Source organism: Geotrypetes seraphini, chromosome 12, assembly GCF_902459505.1.
Source record: "Geotrypetes seraphini chromosome 12, aGeoSer1.1, whole genome shotgun sequence".
NCBI lineage: Eukaryota > Metazoa > Chordata > Amphibia > Gymnophiona > Dermophiidae > Geotrypetes > Geotrypetes seraphini.
Genome location: NC_047095.1, coordinates 85186941 through 85209334, shown reverse-complemented (window position 1 = coordinate 85209334; position 22394 = coordinate 85186941). Strand labels below are relative to the sequence as shown.

Genomic DNA, 22394 nt, shown 5'->3' with positions numbered 1-22394 from the left:
CGTTGAGGTCTGGGTGATCTTTAAATTGGGATGTTTATGTTATAAAGTCAACGATATCGCAAAAACTCAAAAATGAGGGAAGAAACCCAAGCGATAGAAAAACTGATCTTCCCTGATCCTAATACAAGGATGAGGGGGAGAGACAGATAGAACCACTAAAGACTAAAATTTATAACAATATGTGATAAACGGGGAGCCCTCAGTCACACATCTCGCAATGGAGTTTACACGGCCCCTAAAGCACCAGCTGTCACATCAATGTGCCCACATGGGCATAGTCTGTGAAACATCCTCGGGCTCACCCAAAAGTGATCAAATGTGTACTAGTGCACCAAAGAAATGTGCTAAAAGTGCAAATAATAATCAACAAAAGTAGTAAAAGTTGTCTCTGCCTCTCATCCGAGGGTACAAAAGCGACCAAAATCAACCATAAAGGCAAGGGCAAAGAGAACAAGCTGACAGTCTAAAAGTACTTAGCTTCTCCATGGATAAAGGCTCAAGGCAGCCAAAAGGCTTATATAAACATGTCCGTCCGTTTCAAGGGTACAACAGACCCCCTTCCTCAGGAACCAACCGCTGAGTGCTGTGATCCAACTCGCTTGAACCTGCCTGAATGGAATAGTAAGAAATATCATGAGCACACTCTTTCATATAAAGTAGCTTATTGCGATAAAGATTTCAGTCCATTGCTACTTCAAAATTTCTAACTACCAGTAATTAGATCCTTTGCATTCTTTACATTATAACATGTTGGGTTTTTTTTAACATGATTTTTTTGTTAACCGCAACGAACTCATGGTTATGTGGTCTAAAAATCCGCTGTTATGTTATAGCACCTGTCTTGTTGCTGGACTGCATCTGAATATTATTGAGCTGTTTAATTAACCTTGTTAAGGTACTTGGAATATTAGACTAATATAAAGAGCCTTAGGATTATACTGTGTGCTTTATTTAGTATTTGATTTTTAGCAAATAATAAAATATAATAAGAATCTGTAATAAACACTCTTCCTGTTATCCTAATGAGAGTAATTGACTTTAAATTTAGACTATAAGTGAAGAAGTGTGGTGGGGTGGGTGACTTGCTCAAGGGATATCAGTAGGAGAAACAGGATTTAGACTCCGGCCTCCCAATTTTCAGCCCATCACTCTCTAAATAACAGGATAGTATCATCGGGTATTGTAGCATATATACTACTTTTCTGAAGTATCTTTGTCAACAAGTAAGATTGTTGCTATCAGTAACTAGTATTAGTTCTGAACTAAACATTATCTATAGCCTTCCTGGGCATGACTGTTTAGCAATTTGTTTAAACATATTCTCTCAACCTTGCTTCCTTAGGACTTCCTTACAGACCTAGTAATGTCAGAGGTAGATCGCTGTGGAGACCATGATGTTTTAATCTTCAGGGAGAATACCTTGGCTACGAAAGCTATTGAAGAGTACCTGAAGCTGGTTGGGCAAAAATATCTTCATGATGCATTAGGTAAGAATATAGTGGGTAGTCCACTTTCATTCACTTTTCATTCTGCCAATGCAAAATATTTGCAGCTTTGGTTTCTGTTTTTCTTTTTAGTGACATGGATGCCAGTTAGAGAATTGGGGATGTTAGTGGGGTTAGGTGGACAGATGTGTTTCTGTATAGAACGTCCATGTACGATTCTCAAAAGTCGCTTAGATGGCTGCTGAGGACGGGTGTCTTATACAGAATCTGGCCCAAAGATCCCAAGACTTGGTTTGATTAGTTGTACTATGTTTAGTTTATTGCTAATCAAGATTTATGATGATGACTTATGGCTTGTCCATATCCTGTCTTGTTAACATTTGTGTACTTTTGTACTTATTGTTAAAGTCAATAAAAATGTTTGAACAAATTCAACATTGCTGACCATTTAAATACATGAAAAATTGCAAGCATTCTTTGCCTTCCCTTTCTTTTCTTCCTTCTTAGTATCTTTGGATTAAATCAGGTTTCAGGTTTATTGTTAAGAACATAAGAATTGATGCTGCTGGGTCAGACCAGTGGTCCATCGTGCCCAGCAGTCTGCTCATGCGGCGGCTCTCTGGTCAAAGACCAGTGGCTTAACTGAGACTAGCCCTACCTGCGTATGTCCCTGTTGTTGTTTTTTTGTTAATGTATGTTATCTTTAGTGCTACCAATATATGTATACATGATTTTTGTATCAAATCCGATTTGTTAATCATTTCTGTGATTTGTTATGTCACGATCTGTTTATATTTGAAAATTCAAATAAAAATGTATTGAACTAAAACAAAATTTCTTTTTATATCACCACCTATAAAACTTCTAAGCAATGTACATGATAAAAATATAGTTATTATATTACAGCTTATAGAAAGAGTTGAGCAAAGATCTTAGATTTAAGTTTCAAAGGCGTCTTTATACAAGAAATATTTCAGAGAACTCTTGAATTTGTCCAAAGACGGCACACCTCTAAGGGGAGAAGGCATGGAGCTCCACAGTTGTGGTTCATATACAGAGAATATCTCATCTCTTTTTGTGCTAAATTTAATGGTTCTTTCACCTCTCTGATTTCCTATAAAGGCACAAGAGCTGCAATGCAAAATATGACCAAAAGATCTTTAGGCAAAGCAGCATTCTCCTTAAAAAAAAAAATGGAATTTCCCATGTGAAATGAATTGTCTTAAGAATCCACCATCACAATTTGGTACCATCCTTGTGAGGAGGAGTGGCCTGTTGATTAGAACTACTGCCTCAGCACAATGAGGTTGTGGGTTTGATCTCCATGTGACTCTGGGCAAGTCACAATCACCCCATTGCCCCAATTACCTAATATAGACTGTGAGCCTGCCAGGACAAACGGAAGTACCTGAATGTAAAATCTGCCCTGATATAAGTACCTTAACAAACAATCATCATTGGAAATGCTCATTTTAGAAGCACAATTCCGGTTTTAGACATGCATAAACCAACATTTAGATGTTTAAGCAATGTAAATGTCTATATCCTAATTTTTACAAAACATATATTCTAAATTATAAAACATGCATATGGCAAGGGGGCATTGTGTGGGTAGGACTACGGTGGACCTAAAAAAAGAAAAATAAGGGAATGCACATTTTTCAAGTACCTTTCCTATTCCTAATCTTAATGTATATTTTCTGTAAACCGCTTTGAACCTAACGGATGTAGCGGTATATAAGAAATAAATTACATTACATTACATTACATTGATGTCCAGAGAGATCAACATCTTGATTCCCATCTGCTACTGGGAACATCTAGGTTTTGAAATAGTGTTCCTATTAAATGCTGTACCACTGGAAGTTGCCCCCTTAATCACCCAGTGGTTAAGGTTCATCTCCCTGTCTCCTCTTCTCCCCTTCCCCGAAAATGAAACTGGCATGGGATACCAGACTGTGACACCTGTGTGAAAAATAAACCTATTGGTAGGACCATGGCCCTTGTAGCCTACCTCATTCTGCTACCTGTGTATGTATTATGTTGGAGTAGGGGTGGGGGGTTGGCATTCAAAAGCAATGAAAAATATATACAGAATCATTCACAAGATGATGAGCTCCTTTCTGTTGGTTTTTTGTTGTTTTACTTCTGACATCTCCAGTGTTAGGAAAAATTATTGGAATATTCATTTTTGTTACTTTGTTATGCCATTTATTTATTCAGTTGGTGAGTGGGGAACATACTTGACATCATTTCTTTAATTATATCACTACACTGTTGCGTTATTGGTAGATGAATGCAGAGTAGAAACATAGAAACATAGAAAATGATGGCAGAAAAGGGCCATGGCCCACCAAGTCTGCCCACTCTAATGACCCACCACCCCTAACTTCTTCCCCCAAGAAATCCCACATGCCTATCCCATTTTCTCTTAAAATCTGGCACACTGCTGGCCTCAATCACCTGCAGTGGAAGTTCATTCCAATGATCAACCACCCTTTCGGTGAAGAAATACTTCCTGGTGTCGCCAGGAAGTATTTCTTCACCGAAAGGGTGGTTAATCATTGGAATGAACTTCCGCTGCAGGTGATTGAGGCCAGCAGTGTGCCAGATTTTAAGAGAAAATGGGATAGGCATGTGGGATCTCTTGGGGGAAGAAGTTAGGGGTGGTGGGTCATTAGAGTGGGCAGACTGAGTAGAGCCTGAGTATGTCATCTCTGGTCATTGTCCATTAAATAAGCACATTTTTAAAAACTTTTCATATACAAACGTTAAAATTACATAAAGGAACTGTTTATGTTTTTTAAATCTTTCTTCCCAGGAGAGTTCATCAAAGCTCTGTATGAATCAGATGAAAATTGTGAAGTGGATCCTGGCAAATGTTCCTCTAGTGAGCTAACTGATCATCAGAGCAACTTGAAAATGTGCTGTGAGCTAGCCTTTTGCAAAATTATCAACTCTTATTGGTAAGAACATCACATGTTCCATCCTGGGTTCATGTTGGCCCGTTGTCCTCTGTACTACTCACTGCAACACACTTGTGGCTCTAAGACCCTTAGAAAATTGCATTCAGAGCCTGAAATTTGAAATAATTAGACTTGCACTAGAGTTGCAAGGCTGTGAGAAAGTTTTTGAACTCCCTAGCATATTCTGTATTTTCTCAGACTTTACATTCAAAATATGATTAAATATACCCCTGAATTCTATATATGGCACTCAAAATTGTGTGTGTAAACCTGGGTGCACCCAATTTGCATGTGCAATTTAATTGAATAACGAACCGATTATCACCAAAAATTGGCCCTAATAACAGGCCAACCCCCCAATATGTCTTGGTGCCTTAGGTTTTTGACCTGTTCTTGGGGTTATTTGGATGCGCTGATTCAGAAAATTGTGTTGGATAGCCTACATCAGCTCTAGATATGGTTATGGGATAGTAGAGCTAAACATGAACATTGGGCAAAAAAAAGATTGTCCTCTGAGGGAATGTATGGTATTTGGAGGACAAAATGTAATCAATGAACCTTTGGTAGCACAAAAAAGAATCATATTACCACCACTACATATAAAGCTAAGCCTGATGAAACAATTTATAAAGTTTTTGAATAAAGATGGTTCATGCATTGAATACATTGCGCATATGTTACTTGGACTTACAATGGAAACACCGAAAGCAGGAATTTTCGATGATCCACAGATCAGACAGCTTATAAATGAATGAAACTGAATCATGTGCCTGGTCTTCATTTGTACTTGTGAAAAACTTTCTTGGCAACAAGAAGGCAAACAACTACACACAATTAGTAGAGGATATGCTCTTTCATTTGAACAGGCTTGACTGTAACATTAGCTGATAGGAGAAAACTGATGCCATTTTTGGAATCAGCAGGTTAAATATACCCAGAAACAGGTCTAACATTTGAGGCACCAAAATGAGTGTTGGCCAGTGATAATCAGTTCTGTTACATCCCTTCCAGATTCCTTACACTAGGTGTTCAATCCTAATACGCAATCCAGGAGTTGCAAAAATTCAACACTTTTCTAAGCCCATGCTTCTCCCCCTTAGACTGAGAGCTAGAACCATATCTAATTTCTATTTCTGAAAACAATCCGTGCAGAAGTCTTTTGAATTGCTTTGCTTCCTTTTCTTATTTTTTCACTTAACGTTCATTTTTTTTCAGTGGCTTCATTGCCTTGAGAACCCTTTACAGTGGTCCCCTGTCAGAGGAAAAGATGCAGTCCCGTGGAGCCGGACCTCTGTTTCACAGAGAAACTTTGTTGGATCTGTGGAGCCAGCCTGCTGTGTACCAACATTCTGAGACTCGGGGTCCATTCCCCTGGGAGTTCGCTTACCCACTGACCTTGTCGGGGGTTTAAGCTCAGGCTGTATGCGTTTGGAGTGAACCCCCCCCCCCCAGGTTTCAGGGTGCAAGCTGCGTTTCACACTAGAGAATGACACAGAGGAAAAAATTTGTCCCCGTCACGTCCCCGTGAGCTTGGTCCCCATCACCGTCCCGTCCCCATAAACCATTTGATCTATCCACACAAGCCTTGAATAGTTTTATACTGAACTTATTTTATTAAAGTATAAAAAGAAACAATATTCTGTACAATTGTCATTTTATAAATCAAAGTTCTGGCTGTTTTTGAAGAACCAGATTTCGATTCTTCCCAATCACAAGTGGCTTGAGCTTTTCAACTGAGTAGCAATGTCAGTTGTTCCTTTGGCACCTTGAAGCCAACAGTTTCACTGCATTTGAAAGCCAATGTTCCATCCGGGATGGCACACCAGTACAGGCCCATCTCATAGGCATTGAAAATGTCGCATGGTTCATATCCACCAATGACTGATGACAACACTTCCATGACACATCTTTCTGCACCAAACTCATCTGCGTCTTGTTTTTCGCCATGCTGCTGCTTAAATTTTATGCCATTACGAACTTTCCACCTCTCTAGCCATCCGTTAGTTGCTTTGAAGTCTTCTACACCCAGTTCTTCGGATAGCTGTGCTGCTTTCTCCATCAGCAGAGGCCCATTGATTAGCAGTTGATGAATTCTAGCTTCAGCAAACCATCGCAGCAACGCCTGTTCAACGTCTCGAGCCTTACCAATTCTTTTACGTTTCCTGGTAGGATTGCTGTTGTTTTGCCAGTCTTTCAATATGGCTTGCTTTTTTTTTTTGTGAATCCGAGAAATCTGACTAGGAAGAACGCTGTAATGTTTTGCAGTAGAGACCTGACTCTCCTGTTGGTCAAGTGTCTTTAAGACATCGACATGTTTAGCCAAAGACAATGACTTTTGTTCAGCATGGTAGACATATTCAGCCAGAGACAATGACTTTTGACCAACCAAGGTTTTTCTCCACGAGACGCCATGGTGCAGTTTTGAAAGTTTGAACACCTGGCCAGGCCCTAGACTGCTGATCCGAAACACCTGGCTCATCAACATGAGAACATGATTGCTTTTAACCAGAGTGAACGTAACGTGAACGCATAGAGGTGGGAGCTATAACATCAGTGCGCATAAGCGGATTGTGTGCTTATCAGAATTTCAATTATCAGGAGTTTATGTCCTTTGACTTTAATGTAAAAAAAATGGCTGCGGATAACCGAAGCATGCGCTTAACCGACATGTACTTAGGTGGAGTCAGCTGTAATGTATTCAGTATACTATTCAAGGCTGAATCAACTCAAATACTGTATAACTGTTTGGTACAGTTCTAATAGATTTTTCAGAAGAAACAATTTTTTTCTACAATTACTCTCTTATCTAGTAAGTGCTGTAGCATTGCCATCATTAAAGAAATGACACTGAAGAAGGGTCATGTATAGTTTTGGGTTTCTTTACTTTCTACTGGATACTGATATCTCACCAGCTCCATTTCTTTTGCTGCCCCTCCCCCCCCCACCATACACACACCCTTTTTGATATTTTCTGGAACATAGCTGATGCACTGAATAGTAATATCATATTTGGCTTGATAAATCATCAAACAAACCACTAATTAGCAAACTACAGTATATTAATAAAATATCATTTGGAAAAAGAGGCCAAAAATCTGTATATATGCAACAAGTTTAGAGATTTTTTCAAGCACTGAAAAATTCTATTAACTGTGTTAAATAGTTTGCAGCCATTCTTTTAAAGTATGCTTTTACTACAGCAGCTTCTCAAGTTGTATAATTCCAGAATCCCTATGCAATCAGCATTTTATATATAACTTTGAATTTCAACAAGGCTGATCTTTTCTGATTATGCTGAAATGTTAGTTTAATACTATCAAATTTATAAAATATAATACCTAATGAACCCTTCTTTTTCCTGTGCGTTTTGTGCAGTGTATTTCCACGGGAGCTGAAAGAGGTGTTTGCATCTTGGAAACAGCAGTGCTTAAACCGAAGCAAACAAGATATCAGTGAAAGATTAATCAGTGCCTCATTGTTTCTACGGTTCTTGTGTCCTGCCATCATGTCGCCCAGCCTCTTCAACCTCATGCAAGAATATCCTGATGACCGTACATCTCGCACACTCACCCTTATTGCCAAAGTCATTCAAAATCTTGCCAACTTTACCAAGTGAGTGGTACAGAGTTGTAATAACACAGTTTCAGAAGTAATGTGGTACTATTTAATATTTTTCCATGAATTTTCAGAAGTCTTGTTACCGATTTTAGTGTTTCAAAACTTTACAAATATGTTCATGGAAAAGGAAGCATCTAGTAAGGTGATTAAATTTGTTAATCACACAAAATTATTCAAAGTTATTAAATAAGTACTGTACATTGTAAAGAATTGTAGGACCTTACAAAACTAGGAGGAGTGTGTATCTGATTGGCAGATGAAATTTAGTGTACATGAGTGTAAAGTAGGGCTGATTTTGATTAAAATGTTTAATTGTGGGGCATAGCAGCAGTCCATGGAGGGAAGACTGAGAACAACTGAGTGATGTCACTTATGTTTTTAGCCTTGAGACAGCTAGTATGTCTCAGTCTTCTCAGCAGATGGGTGAGAAACAGATAAATGAGTACAGCCCTGCTCTATTCACTTAAAAAAATAAATAACTAATGCTGTGCTTTTTTGGCCCAACTCAAACAAACAAAAAAGCTCAGGCAACTGAGCTTGTTTGGGGAGTACAAGTGTTGATGGTTGGAGGTGTGCTGCTGACTGCTCACTCCTATTAGGACTAGAGGGGATTGCAAGAAACTAATAAGTAGCACATTTACAACAAGTCAGAGAAGTATTCTTTTATACAATAAAGCTGTAGTTATTGTTTTTGGAAGATAGTAGCCCAAGGCAGGTAGGACAGCTGCATTTAAAATGAGTTTAGATAAGTTTCTAAAGGACAAGTTCGTAAACCACTATTACTCTTGGAAAATTTACCACTTATCTCCTGCAGACGATTCTTGCCAAGTGGATATATGCCCTCCAACCGTCAGAAAGGGACACTGAGAACCACTGAGTGGTATCACTTATGTTTGCAGCCTTGAGCCAGCTAGTATTTCTCAGTCTCCTCAGCAAACTTGTGAGGTACAGATAAATGAGTACAGATCTGTTCTATTCAATTAAAAATAACTAATGGTATGCCTTTTTGGCCCAGCTCCCCCAAAAACAAACAAACAAGTTGAGACCACCTTTGTCTGCAACTGCAGTTTGGGGCACTTTAGTTGCAGGACACACGCTAAACACCGGGACCCTCCACCCTCTACCGGGTGGGACCTGTGCCTTAAATTGTTTTGTACTTTTAGAGGGTTTTGAGACAACTGTTGCCCTCAAACAAAATTAGAGGAAAAACTTTTGGAGCCATTTGTGGTCTTTCCTGTGCTCCAGAGTTAAGGGGACCAAGTACTTGGGAGCTTTGGTGGAGGGAGGCTTTGCTGTGTGCTCCATGGTTTATTTCTTGGCAGCTCATAGAAACATAGAAATAGACGGCAGATAAGGGCCCATGGCCCATCTAGTCTGCCCACCTTAATGTCCCTCCCCTACCTTTGCCCTGTGAATAGATCCCATGTGCCGATCCCATTTGGCCTTAAAATCAGGCACGCTGCTGGCCTCAATCACCTGTAGTGGAAGACTATTCCAGCGATCAACCACTCTTTCAGTGAAAAAGAATTTCCTGCTGAAAAAAAGTGCCACTGCTCTTTCTTTGCTACATGGTGCCAAGTCTTTACAATTTCAGGCCTTTGCCATTTCTGCGCAGCATCAGTGCTAGAAGACACGACTGTGCAGGGAATAGGCAGCAGTTTTTCTAGGATTGCCTGAGAGCAGACAGCGAGTCTGGCTGCCATAGTTGAGATACCTCAGAGGCCCCTATTTTGGAGATGTGTGGGGCAGTTGCTGCTGCTTTTCTAGAGCTTCTGGTTTTCTCTAGGCATGATGCAGTGGGGTCAACTCCTTTTTCCCTGGAGTTCAATCTCCTTCATGAAGCCTCCTGCTTAAAGTTGGGGCCGCCTGTACCTACTTCCCTGTAGTTCTCTGGGACTCAGTAGGAACAGGTTGAGCCTTCAGTCCATAAGAAGCGCCGCCTATATCTTGGCAGGAGGCAGATGATTTTGATGTCTTGGCATCCTATTCCTCCTTTGGATGAAGGCCTTGATATGGATATTTCTGGTTTGGAGGGTCCTCTGGAGAATAGTACTGATATTCCCCTTGGCGAGGGATCCCTCTATGGTCTGTATTTTTTGGAGGACGGAGCTACCTTGCTTTATCTCTCAAGTCTTGCAGATCCTTAGTTTAGAGAACAGTCAGCCTCCAGGGACCTGGAAGGGGATCCTCTTTTGAAGTGGATTTGTCAGCCTCTCCCCAAATCTTTCCTTTTAATGAGGACTTTAAGAAGAGTAGAGGCTGAGTGGCAAACTGTGGATGCTGCTCTTAGGACTGAACAAGCCATAGCGAGGCTTTATCAGCTTCCTTATTTGGACCTTAGGTAAATTCCCTAGTCACAGCGTTCACTATGAAGACTGCTATTCCAGTAGAACAGGGTATGGCTCTTAAGGAACATCAAAATCACCACATGGAATCACTCTTAAATATGTTCTTGAGGTATCTGTCTTGACCTTACCTCTGTAGAGGTTATGCTGCCAAAGTCTGTTTTCGTCGATTGGAGCATCTCCCTGTTTATCAGGGAGAGAGAGAGTTTGGAAGCTGTCATTAACTTGGAGATGAGCACTACCTTTTTAGCGGATGCCTTTTATGACTTGTTTTGTGCTTTAGCTAAGAATTTGGCCCTCTCAATGTCTGAAAGGCATTTTCTTTGGCTCAGGAATTGATCCATTGACATAGCCTCTAAGGTGCATCTTAGTTGCCTTTGCGGAGCAAATTGTTGTTTGGCACGGATTGACAAGTTGGTTTAAGATCTTGAGGAGTCCAAGTGTCTTGCCTTATTGAGGACAGGTCCCACTTCATGGCCCAATCTTCTAGGGGCTACTTTAGGGATGCTCTCAAATATCACCCTAATAACACTGCACAACAAAGTTTTTGCTTCCTGAACACTGCTGGGTGTTTCTTATAGAATTTTGGGTGCTGATCATGAATATTACATCAAAAATTACCCATCACGTACCATTTCAGAGAAATCTTCAATTTTGTCGTGATTTTTTCTTATATTTGGATGCAAACAATTTTTTCTCCCATAAGTGTCTTATCAACAACGGTTTGTGCCGCCTGGGTATGTCCATGCATAAAATCTAGCCAGGTTGGAAGCTGTTTTATGGAAGATGACATCCTGGGCATGTCTGGGCAGGTCTGAACGAGCTTGCGCTGTCTCACCATGCTATAATGGTGGCTTCCATACACCGATCCTGCTCATTTGGTTAATATAGATAGTCCGTGTGTGTATATAGTATCAGTATAGTAAAGTATAGTAGTATAGTAGCTGTAGCAATATAACAGTAAGTAAGCTTGATGCTATAGACGTTTTGGTGTCGGGCAATATGTCTCGTCGGTGTCGTAACAGCCGCGACACATTCTGCTATATCTGTGGGGAATATACACTTACGCCTCAGAGACGTTCGATGACTGCCCTTGTAAAGAAAGCCTATCATCTGTATTTTGGCTGCAAAATAGGTGATCAAGACAAGCAATGGGCGCCTCACATTTGCTGTGCGACATGTGCTGTTAGTCTGAGAGCCTGGCTCAGAGGTACTCGAAAGACGATGCCATTTGCTGTTCCGATGATATGGCGAGAACAGAAAGACCATGTGACGGACTGTTATTTCTGTTTGACTAATGTGTCTGGTTTCTCTGCCAAAAACAAGAAGTCAATTGAATATCCTAATCTGCCTTCAGCAATGAGACCCATGCCACATGATGACAGTCTTCCAGTTCCGAAACCACCAGAGGATTGGACCTTAGACGAACCAGATGAAGAAACTGCAGTGCAGGGTTCTAACAGTGACATTGACCCGGATTTTGAACCATCCTCATCAGGCGATCCACATCTGATAACACAGTCCGAATTGAACGATTTGGTCAGAGATTTGGGTCTGTCAAAAGCAAAAGCTGAGCTGCTAGGTTCGAGACTGCAGGAATGGTGTTTGCTATCACCAGGTACGAAAATTTCTGTGTTTCGAGACCGGCATCATGATATAACCAAATTTTTTGCACAAGTCGACAGTCTCTGTTTCTGTTGTGACATTGAAGGATTGTTCTCGGTCTTTGGTTGTGATCACAACCCGGAAGAGTGGCGTCTTTTCATTGATTCGTCAATGTTAAGCCTGAAAGCTGTTCTGTTGCACAATGGCAACGTTTATCCTTCAGTACCTGTTGGCTATGCAGCACATATGAAAGAAACATATGAGAATATGGAAATGTTACTAAAGTATGTCCAGTATACCAGGTATAACTGGAATATCTGTGGAGACCTCAAAGTCGTTGCTCTGTTACTAGGACTGCAGCTTGGCTATACAAAGTACTGCTGTTTCATCTGCGAATGGGACAGCCGAGACAGAGAGTCGCACTATTCTAGAAAGAACTGGCCACTCCGTAAAAAGTTAGTTCCAGGACAGAAAAATGTAGCACATGAATCGCTTGTTGACCCGACAAAGATATTTTTGCCTCCTCTTCACATTAAACTGGGACTCATGAAGAATTTTGTGAAAGCAATGAACAAGGAAGGGGAAGGTTTTCGTTATTTAAGACAGATGTTCCCAAGAATAACTGATGCCAAGATCAAAGAGGGTATTTTTGTTGGCCCCCAGATCAGACATGTTATGAGTGACAAGCGATTTGAAGATCTGTTAGTTGGGCCGGAAAAAATTGGCTGGAAAGCCTTGAAAGACGTTGTTGACAATTTTCTGGGCAATTACAGAGCCCCAAACTACATTCAGCTGGTAGACAAACTTCTCAAAGCATACAAGAGAATGAAGTGCAATATGTCACTCAAGATTCATTTCCTCCATTCACACTTGGACTTCTTCCCCGCAAATCTCGGTGCTGTGAGTGACGAGCACGGTGAAAGGTTTCATCAAGACATAGCTACGATGGAGAAACGATACCAGGGCAATTGGAATCCGTCAATGCTTGCCGACTATTGTTGGATGCTACAACGTGATGCACCAGACACTGAATATAAAAGAAACTCGGGAGCAAAACACTTTTAATTCTGTTTCATTTAGTCGCTTGTGCGAAACGTAAACTTGACTATATATTTTATTGTCAGTAAACATAAAAATGTCTATTTCTCATAGTTCTTACGTGATGCAGTAAAACCAAAACCATATTTGAGCATACCAAGTTGGTACCTGTCATAATCACCAAAAACTTTTCAGGAATCAAGACTTAACCAAAAAATTGTTGTGCAGTGTAATGTGAATGCCTTCTAGCAAAGCCAGTTTTGGTCCCAGGGTCAGGAAGCTGGACAGGCAGTGTCCAAGCCTCCCATTCTACCCAGTGAATATTTTATGGCCCATCCTCCAGTTATCAAGGAAGGGGTGCTTACAGTGATTTCATCAGAGATGAGCCCACATAATTTCAGACTAGTGGTTCCTGAAGGTTCTGCAGTCAGGTTAAACTCTGCAATTTGTTTGACCATCTTGCAGTGCCATCCTAGTCTCTCTTTGCAAGTCCCCATAAAAGGTCCTGGTGGTTTATCAGATTCTGGCCAAGCTTTTGGTACTAGAGGCAGTTGTTCCAATACAGGCAAAAGAGAGAGGTTTTGACAGATATACCATCTATTTTGTAGTAACAAAATAGGAAGGTACCTTCAGGCCTATCCTGGACCTCAAAGGAACCAACAGAGCCATCAAGGCTTCCTCCTTCCACATTGGAGACTCCTTTCATTTTCGCCTGGGGAAGTTCCTGACATTCCTGGATATCTTGGAGTGTTATCTTTACATTTCTATTTGCACAGATCATGAGAGATTTTTGTATTTTGCAATCTTAAGAAAGCACTTGTATTCAAAAGCTCTTCTTTTGACCTTGCCACAGCTCCCAGGACCTTTTCCAAGGACATGATTGTGGTGGAAATCCATCTCTACAAGGAAGAGAGTGTTGATTCATCCATCATATAATTTAGTAATAGACCATATGGCCTTATAAATAAAACAGGCAATGAAGTTGTCTATAATATGTTGACATATTATCAAACTTTTTTAAAGCCCAAAATAAGACAAACGGCTGAATTTTGAATGATACAAAGTTGATTGTAAGGCTTCCAGACACATATGACACACAAGATTACAGTAATTTAAGATGCTGAGTATCATTGATTGACATAAAATTTGATAAGAAAGGATATCAAAATAAGAGTGAATAGACCATAGTCTCCAGAGGGCAGTAAATCCTTTTCATACATCAGAATCAACTTGAGCTTCCATAGTTAATCTGAGCTAATATCATTCCTAGGATCTTGATGGCAGGATGTAATATAAGCAGTTATCTTCAATAATAATCCCATCTTCATTCAAATTTGAACAGTTTGCAAAAATAATTTGGGTTTTCAAAGGTTTCAATTTTAATCTAAGGAAGCAAGCATCAGCTTTTTTATCCTAGGCAGAACATAATCTTCAGGCTCTCTTGATATCCCACACAATAGGATTAGCAAACATGGAGAATTTCTCAGCAGAAACATGATAGATCCAGGGGAATGATATCTATCAGAGGATACTTTTAAAGCATTAGATGTTGGAGTCCTCCAGTCATGTATTTCATGGCCACCACTACAAACGCAAAGGCTCTGCACTTTTTCAGTTCTAGACAGAAGTTGTTTTTGAGGAATTGTATGCCCATCAACAACCTTGGCCCACTGAAGGCAGACTTCATGCTTTTCTTCCGTGGATGTTGACATCAATAACAGATTCTTCTGTGGATGTTGACATCAAGAACAGGTAATGCTTGTGTCTCTGGATTGATTTCATCCATGGTAGGTCTGCTTGCAGATTGCAGAGTCTTGTCTGCTGCCTCTCTTGGATTCCCTACTTCTCCACATCTCCATTTGCATACTCGATTCTTGCTTACGGCCTTGCTATTGACTGGTGCATTTGAGGAGGAAAGAATATTCCTCCAGAGTTATCTTCATCTTGCTCAACTCCAAAAATCATTCTACCATGGTAGCTTATGTCTGGTTTGGTATATTTTTGAAGATTGATATAAAACCTTGGTTGCAGATGTCTTGCATTTTCAATATGGTTTGGATAAAGGTCTGGCATTGTCATTTTAGAGCTAAGTTGATTGCCTTGGCTTTCTTTTACGGTCTTATTCAGGGCAAGCCTTTGGCTTTACAGTCAGAGATTTCTAGGGAGTAAAGCATTTGAAACCCCCATTTCTGAGAATTGTTCCCCATGGGACATGAATCTAGCTTTGGAAGCTCTGACCAAGGGTACCGTTCATGCATTTATATATATAATTTTATATTCTGCGTACTTCAAAGATCTCTCATTGAAGGTTATCTGTTAGTAGCTATCACTTCAGCTCAATGCAGTTTGGAACTTCAGGTTCTTTCCTGTCAAGGCTTTTCTTCTCCTTTCTAAGGAAAAAATAGTTCTTCAGACAGTGCTATTCTTTTAGCCAAATGTTGTATCGCCATTTCATTTCATTTCAGACCATTTCCTTGCTGGGGGGGGGGGGTTCCCTTGTCATGAGACATCAAGTTATTTATCTCATCTAAAAGTTCAGTGATCTTTGCACTTTTATTTGACAAGCATAGAGGAGTTTCACAGAACAGATATACAAGGAAAGGTGAGGCTGCCTCCAAGCCTACAGTTGCTAGATGGATTAAAGAGGCCATCTCTTTTGCTTATTTGCTTGCAGGTAGGCAGTTACCTCCTTTGCTGAAGGCACTTTCTACTATGGTACAAGCCTCATCTTGAGTAGAATTTTGTTTGGTTCCAGCACAAAACATATGCAAGGCAACAAAATGGTTGTCCCTCCATTCCTTTACAAAACCATAGATGTCCAGGTATGGCACAAGACAGCTTTTGGAGCTTCTGATCTGGCTCAAGAGTGGTCTGCTTCCTGTCTTCATTAAGTACTGTTTTAGTACTTACCATTCATTAGAAATGGTGTAGAAATGATAAGGAAGGAGAAATTAGATATACCTTCTAATTTTCTTTCCTTGAATCTCTCCAGACCATTCCTGAATCTTATATGCCTATTTATTTTCTGCCTATTCAGATATGGTGCTAGTAGATTCTGAAGCAGCAGATTGCAGTAAGGCTTGAATGGGCTCCAGTAATCTTTTCACATGCTGTCATATAAAAAAAGAGAGTTGTGTTCATGGTGGTTTCCTTTACTGTCTGATTACTGGGAGAGATCTATCTATTACCATTCTAGGTTTGTCAAAAGAAATACTGGCTGGCTGATGACTGCACACTGCCTTATTAGGTGATATCACTCAGTCATCAGGAATAGTCTGGAGAGATTTAAGATAGAGAATGACACGGGGACAAATTTGTCCCCATCTCCGTGGGAACTGTTCCTTTGAGTTCTTTTCCTGCCCTTGCCCCATTCCTGCAAGCTCTGTCCTCATCTGCACAAGCCTCAAACACTTTAAAATCATAAATGTTCGAGACTTGTGCAGTTAAGGCATAGCTGACAGGAATGGGGCAAGGACAGGGACAGTGACAAAATTTACAGAGACGGGATAGGGAAATTGAGTTTCTAATGGGATGGGGAAAAATTTGTCCCAGTATCATTCTCTAGTTTAAGGAAAGAAAATTAGCAGATAAATCTAATTTCTCCAGGGATCTGCTGTTTGGAATCCTACCAGATACTTGTGGCCTGGATTGGCCACTGTCTAAAACCAAGATTCTGAATCTGATGACCCAGTATGGTACATCTTATATTCATTCTAGAAATTAGCATTTGAAAGATGATTCAGCTAATTAGATCATTCAGCTGATGAACCACCTTGAGTCATCTTATTTTTTAGGTTCACTCCTCTACAAGGCTTCCTTCCTCTAACTTATATTTGGAGATGTGGGTAGTCTTACTAGTTTTTTCCAAAATATTTCATTTTGACTTTCTGCTGCAGCCAATAGGATAAAACTCTTCTGAAGAGTTTCTGCTGCCACTGTTTTTTCATACCTTTTGTTTCTTCTTTTCTCTGAGCTACAAAGATCACTACTAACACACTCCTGAGGTTTGAGCTTGCCAGAAAAATAATAATCCAGCCTTAGTTTTCTGTTCTGTGGCTCTCAGCTGAGTTCTAAATATTTGTTTTGAATAAGACACCACCTTAATGCAGTGAAATAGCTAAGTACATTACCAGAGTTTGTGGAAATGAGAATTCGTTCTGTCCCTTTCTTTTGTACTTAGTACTAAATTAATGTTTTCTAGGTTCTGCTTTACATCTTTTACCCTGCACGTTTCTTTTGATTTTATGTAGTACTAGTGTTTAAGCCCGTTACATTAACGGGTGCTAGAGTACATGTCTGCCTGTTTGTTTTTTTTATTTGTCTCTCTCTCTCTCTCTGGATGCTGTCTGTCTGTCATTCTTTCTGTCTGTCTCTCCCTGGCCTCCTGTCTGTCTATCTTTATTTCTAACTCTATCCTCTTCCCTCAATTCTGCATGTGCCCTTTTTTCTTTCTCCTCCCCATTTCCTTCCAACGTCTGCTCCCCCTGCCCTCAGACTTCCATTCAGTGGCTGTCCTTCCTCTCGCCCACACTTCCATTCAGTGTCTGTCTCCCTCTCTTATATAGGATGTGTGTCTTTATTTCTATCTGTCTCTCTCCCTTGCCCACTGTCTTTTTTTGTTTCTCTCTCTCTTCTTGGACTCTGTCTGTCTGTCTTTCTTTCTGTCTGTCTCTCTGGTACCCCATCTGTCTGTCATTATTTCTTTCTCTCTCTTTCTTCTTGGCCGCTGTCTGTCTGGGGGTTTTTTTTTCTCTCTCTCTCTCTCTTTGTCCTTGGCCTGTGTCTGTGTGGTTTTTTTTCTTTTTCTCTCTCTCCTTGGCTGCTGTCTGTCTGTCTTTTTTATTTTTCTCTTTCTCCTTGGCCGGTGTCTGCCTGTCTTTTTTTAGATTTATCTCTCTCTCCTTGGATGCTATCTGTCTGGTTTTTTTTTCTTTCTCTCCGTCTACTTGGACGCTGTCTGTCTGTCTTTTTTTTTCCTCTCTCTCTTCTTGGATGCTGTCTATCTGTATGTCTTTTTTTTATTATTATTTCTCTCTCTCTCTCCTTGGCCGGTGTCTGTCTGTCTGTCTTTTTTTTATTTCTCTCTCCTTGGATGCTGTCTTTTATTTTTTTCTTTCTGTCTCTCTCTCCTTGGCCGCTGTTTGTCTGTTTTTTTTTTCTCTCTCTCTATCTCTCCTTGGCCGCTGTCTGTCTGGTTTTTTTTTTCTCTCTATGTCTCCTTGGCCGCTGTCTGGCTTTTTTCTTTCTCTTTCTCTCTTTGGCCGGTGTCTATCTGTCTTTTTTTTTCTTTCTCTCTTTTTCCTTGGCCGATGTCTGGTTTATTTCTCTCTCTCTCCTTGGCCGGTGTCTGTCTATCTGGTTTCTCTCTCTCTCTCTCTCTCTCTCTCTCCTTGGCCGGTGTGTGTCTTTTTTTTTTTTTTCTTTGTCTCTCTCTCCTTGGCTGCTGGCTGTCTGTATGTCTTTTTTTCTTTGTCTCTCCTTGGCCGGTGTCTGTCTTTTTTTTCTTTCTCTCTTTCTCCTTGGCCAGTGTCTGTCTGTCTTTTTCTCTCTCTCTCTCTCTCTCTCTCTCCTTGGATGCTGGCTGTCTGTTTGTCTGTCTCTCTGTCTCTCTCCCTGGCCCCCTGCCTGCCTGTATTTCTCTGTCTCTTCATGGCCCCTTCTGCCCCTAGCACACCTCAAAGCATCCCCTTTCCCTCTCCCCCTCCACTTCCCTGAGCAGTAGCAAAATTAGCAATTTACCTTGTAGCTGCTGGACACAAACCGCCAGAGCAGGACACCCTCCTGCTGATCTGTGAGCTAGCTAACAAACCGTAGCTCCTGGAGACAAACTGGCACCGCACGACACCCTCCTGCGCGCCAGCCTGAAGAAATTAACAATTTGAAAGCAGCGTGTGCGGCAAGCCACCGCTCGCGCATGAACACTTTGACAGCTGGGGCGCGTGCGGCAAGCCGCCACTCGCCGTTTGGAGGTCGGGCGCGTGTGACAAGCCGCCGCTCGCGCCTGAAGATTTTATGTTGAATCAATTTTTTATTATTATCAAATAACACAGAACAGACCAATAGGTCAGAACCACAGTAACAATGGAAAACAGCAGAAACAAAATAGGAGATCCAACAATCCCACCCACACCACCCCCCCCCCCAAACCCCCTAGTCTGAAACGAGAAAAAGTGAGTGCAGTAGGCTTGGACTCAGATAGCCCACTGCCCAAGACAATAAGGAACACCAACACAGAAAGAAAGAAGGAAGAGAGCAAAGAAGAAGAAGAAAGAAAGAGAAAGAAGCATACCTGGCGCCCCTCAAGGATGGAACACAAGCCCAGGTCTCCGAAAAAGTCACAAGGAATTTAGAATGTCACTTCTAGCCCGTGGTGAGAGTGAAAAAAAGGTAAGAATCCCAGATCCGAAGAAAGAGTCGCCTCCGTCGTAAGCTATAAGACGCATCTTTACACTCCAGCAGCAGCAGAGCATGCAAACGGTTCCTCCATTCCCAAAAGGATGGAGAAAGTTCCCCAATCCAGACAGATAGAATTACTTTCTTCCCCAAGACCCCCACCCGTCTCATAAACTGCCGCTGACCCGAATCAGACAAGCGGAAGGCCTCATACTTATCCAGCAAGAGACCAGCGGCAGAAAAAGGTAATGTAGTACCAAAGACGCTCTCCACATATGTTACAACCTGCCGCCAAAAACGTTTGATTTTCACACAAGACCAGAAGGCATGGATAAACGAATGGGGTTGCTGGAGGCACTTAGGGCATAAAGGAGAGTCCGTGTAACCCGAATAATATAACTGACTTTTCGTAAAATAGCCCCGATGAAGAACCCTAAACTGACACTCCCGTAGATCTGCATTAACGGAAACTCCCGGGAGTCTTGCAATCAAGGAAGGGAGATCCAAAGCGTCTCGTGCTATCCCCAGATCCTGGCACCAACGGGCGTGTAGGACAGCTCGATCAGCCGGACCCAATAATCGATGGAGATCCTTATACAGACCCGAAACTGTAAACCCATCCTCCAAATAGGGATCCAGCAGCGCCGCAAATTTGTTCTCAATAGGAAAAACCAAAGCGGCTCGGGGGAGGGATCGAACATAATGTTGAAGTTGCCGAAACGCAAGGAAGTCTCCCACAGAGAAAACACCCGACCGGACCAAAGCATCCCAGGACATTAAAGAACCATCTGCCTGAAGAACATGGGTAAGTAACGTGAAGTCCCGGGATGCCAATTTACGAAAACTAGCAGTCTCCATGCCCGGGCTGAATTGCAGATTCCCCTGAATAGGTAAGTATCTAGTAGTCGAGGGAGTACCCTTCCAGGAGTCCAACACATAAGACCATATGACACGCAGCGAGTGCAACAACAAACTCCCCCGAAGAGCCCCCGGCAAGGCAGAACGGGGCGCGTGCACCAAAGACAAAATATGCCAAGGTGCAAAAAATTCTTTCTCATAACATTTTGGAGTAAAATCCCGACGATCCGAAAGCCACTCCCCCAAAAAACGCATCAAACAGGCAGCATTATATAACCGAAAATGTGGTAGCCCCAGTCCCCCTCCTCCCCACGCGCCGAGCAGATAACGCAGCGCCACCCTTGGTCGCCGTCCCCCCCAACAAAATCTAGAGAGCATAGAATGTAACTTGGTCACATCCCGTTTCAAGAGCCATAAAGGGAGCAACTGCAAAGTATAAAGCCATTTTGGAAAAAGAACCATATTAAACAAATTGATCCTACCCGACAAGGACAGAGGAAGAGGAGACCAACGAGCAAAACACTCAGCCGAAGAACTGAATAAAGAATCAATGTTAACACGATATAACTCGGAAGTACGAGGCGTCAGCAGAATCCCTAAATAACGAAACGAAGAAGAAGCCCATTGAAGGGGAAAGGATCCAGGCCAAGAATCCCGCAAGACCGAGGATGTGGCCAACGCCAGAGATTTATCAAGGTTAAGCTTAAAACCCGAATAGTCTCCATATTCTTGAAAAGTGGCCATCAGATTGGACAGAGACACCACGGGTTCCGAGATATGGACCAGGAGATCGTCCACAAATGCCGAGATCTTAAATTCGGAAGAACCAATTCGAATACCCGGAATAGCTCCATTAAGCTGAATATCACGGATCAAAGGGTCTAACGACAGAGCAAAAAGCAATGGTGAAAGGGGACAGCCCTGACGCGTGCCACGACATATGGGGAAGGAAGGAGAACAAAGACCATTGGCCCACACAAAAGCTGTAGGAGAGTGATAAAGCACCCGAATCGCATCCTGGAAAAAGCCCGTAATGCCATACCGAGTTAAAACCTCGAATAAAAATTTCCAAGAGACCCGGTCGAAGGCCTTCTCAGCATCGAAGCTGACCAATAGAGAAGAAAGTTGGGTTCTCTCCACGAATTCCAAAGACGCCAATATAGATCTAATGTTTTTCACACTCGTACGCCCCTGCACAAAGCCCACCTGAGGGGAAGCGATCAACTCAGGAAGAACACAAGCCAATCGATTAGCCAAAACCTTGGCGAACAACTTGGCCTCCACATTCAGCAGCGAGATGGGGCGATAAGAAGAAGAGAGGGCTGCATCCTTATGGGGTTTCAATAGCACAACTATTTGAGCCGAAGTGAGAGACTCCGGAAGGGCACCCCGTTGAATAGCTGCTGTGAAGGTATCAGCTAAGACTGGAGCCACCGTAGGAAGTAAGAGTTTATAAAATTCCATCCGGAAACCATCCGGTCCGGGGGCCTTTAACAAGGACCCCTTCTGTATGACGCCTGCCACCTCCTCTGCCGTTACAGGGGCATTAAGTTTAGCTACCGCCCTATCAGACAGGCATGGAAGGGAGAGGCCATCCAAATATGCCGTGCCGTCCATTAAATCAGATTGCTGTGAATAAAGCTTCCTATAATAGTCAAAAAACACTGCATTAATCTCGGCGTCCGTCCGGACCAAACCCCCCCCTGCCGCTCGAAGTTGCAAGATATGTGTACGTCCCGCCGAACGACGGAGCACCTTTGCCAGAAGCGCCCCTCGTTGATTCCCATGACGAAAGAATTGATATCTATAATAAGCAAGTGACTTGACTGTTCTAGCATGCAACAATTCCTGAAGCTTACACTGGGAAGCTAAGAGCTGGGAACGCAAAGAGGAAGCGTGAGATAGACTATAAAGCCGACGGAGGTTACCAATCCTACGTTCCAACTGCAAAAGCTCCCTATCCCGAGCACGACGTTGATGGCTGGAATAGGCCATAATCTCACCACGGAGGACCGCTTTCGCAGCCTCCCAGAAAAGCGTAGAATCAGCCCGATGGTCCATATTATGTAGTTGATAGTCAGACCATTTCTGAAGCAAGAATTCCTGAAATCTCGAGTCCTGATACA

The 22394-nt window shown here is 41.9% G+C and overlaps 1 protein-coding gene across 4 annotated transcripts in view; it reads left to right on the top strand.

The window, feature by feature from the left end:
* The window catches only part of RASAL2 (RAS protein activator like 2), a 502399-nt gene that overhangs the window by 355456 nt on the left and 124549 nt on the right, over positions 1 to 22394 (top strand). For all 4 annotated transcript variants that reach the window (XM_033915463.1, XM_033915461.1, XM_033915464.1 and 1 more), the window contains exons 9-11: positions 1343 to 1487; positions 4267 to 4411; positions 7787 to 8023. In XM_033915463.1, the coding sequence (XP_033771354.1) occupies positions 1343 to 1487; positions 4267 to 4411; positions 7787 to 8023 (527 nt within the window). The remainder of the gene's footprint in view (positions 1 to 1342; positions 1488 to 4266; positions 4412 to 7786; positions 8024 to 22394) is intronic.